The sequence below is a fragment of the Anarrhichthys ocellatus genome, unplaced genomic scaffold (genome assembly GCF_004355925.1).
Source record: "Anarrhichthys ocellatus isolate YVR2014 unplaced genomic scaffold, GSC_Weel_1.0 scaffold3038, whole genome shotgun sequence".
NCBI classification, from domain to species: domain Eukaryota; kingdom Metazoa; phylum Chordata; class Actinopteri; order Perciformes; family Anarhichadidae; genus Anarrhichthys; species Anarrhichthys ocellatus.
Window position 1 is genome coordinate 4,976 of NW_022283012.1, and position 1,362 is coordinate 6,337.

A 1,362-nucleotide genomic window follows, 5' to 3' on the forward strand; every position below is an offset into this window, starting at 1 on the left:
TGTGTGTGTGTGTGTGTGTGTGTGTGTGTGTGTGTGTGTGTGTTATACTGTGTGTGTGTGTCCAGGTCAGCCTGGGGACCAGTGACACGGTGTTCTTGTGGATCCAGCAGCCTCGCCCAGCGCTGGAGGGTCACGTCTTCTGCAACCCGCTGGACTGGCGGGCCTTCATGGCTCTGCTGTGGTACGTCACCGCTTAGCTTAGCATAAAGACTTGAAACGGAGGGAAACAGCTAGCCTGGCTCCGTCCAAATTTCAACCAACCAGCTCCTCTAAATCTCTAAGTACTGGAACTACACAAGTATTCTGGGAAAGTGTGTGTGTGTGTGTGTGTGTGTGTGTGCAGCTTTAAGAACGGGTCTCTGACGAGGGAACGAATCAGGAACGAGAGCGCTGGAGGATCATGGGAACTCTTTTCCGGTGCCCTGAGAGACACGCCGCTGGGCAACAATGGACACATCGGTGAAGCTTCCTTCATTCCTTGTGTCTCACCTTCTTTCCCCCAACTCCCATTTACTCCTTCGCTACCTACATGTGTATCCTTTCTTCCTCCCTTACTACCTTACATTTCCTTCTCTAGTTCCTTTTTCCTTCTTTCTTTTCCTTCTTCGCTTATTTCGTCCCTCCTTCCCTTTCCTTCACCCTTCTTCCTTATTCCTACCATCAGCTTCCTCCTTTCTTTCTTCCTCCTTCCTCCTTCCTTGTTATCCTCCCTAACTCCTTCCTTCCTCACTTCCTTCTACTTGCATTAGTTCTCCTTCCATCTTCCGTCATTTTTCCTTCCTTGCCTCTACTTTCCTCATTCCTTCTCATTTCCTGCTTTTCATCTTTCCTTTCTTCCTTCTTCCCTGCCTTCACCTGTTTTCTTCCTTGCTTCTTCCTTGTTGTATTCCTTTACTCCTTCCTTTCTTTCTTCCTTTGTTTCCTATTTCCTTCTTCCACACCTTCGCATGTTCCATCTTTTCCTATTTGTTTCCTTTTTTTCTTCTTCCTGTCTTCTTTGTTATCCTCCTTCCCCCCTTCCCTCCCTCTGACCGGCTGTTTGGTGTGTTTCCAGGCTTTTATTTTGACAGTATGGAGATCACACCTCCTGCAGTCGGAGTTCACCTCTTTGACCCCGACGACAACCAGGTGAGTGAGAAACATTCAGACAGTTTAACTTCAGGTGACGTCTGAAACATGTTCAGCTCGTCTTCACTCTTCATGTTCTACGGCAGTGGTTCTCAACTGGTCTGGCTGCGGGAACCACCATCACCCCTTAATGACAAGCTGCGACCCACGACCCAAATTGTATATATACAGTTGTGTGAAAAAGTGTTTGCCCCCTTCCTGATTTCTTATTTTTTTGCATGTTTGTCACACTTA

General features: G+C 47.5%; 1 protein-coding gene across 1 annotated transcript in view; it reads left to right on the forward strand.

The window, feature by feature from the left end:
- The window catches only part of xylb (xylulokinase homolog (H. influenzae)), a 5,780-nt gene extending 4,515 nt beyond the window's left edge, over window positions 1-1,265 (forward strand). Inside the window, exons 12-14 of the mRNA XM_031840625.1 lie at window positions 66-181; window positions 344-459; window positions 1,055-1,265. Coding sequence (XP_031696485.1) covers window positions 66-181; window positions 344-459; window positions 1,055-1,173 — 351 coding nt within the window. The 3' untranslated portion in view covers window positions 1,174-1,265. The remainder of the gene's footprint in view (window positions 1-65; window positions 182-343; window positions 460-1,054) is intronic.
- The last annotated feature ends 97 nt before the right edge of the window (window positions 1,266-1,362 follow it).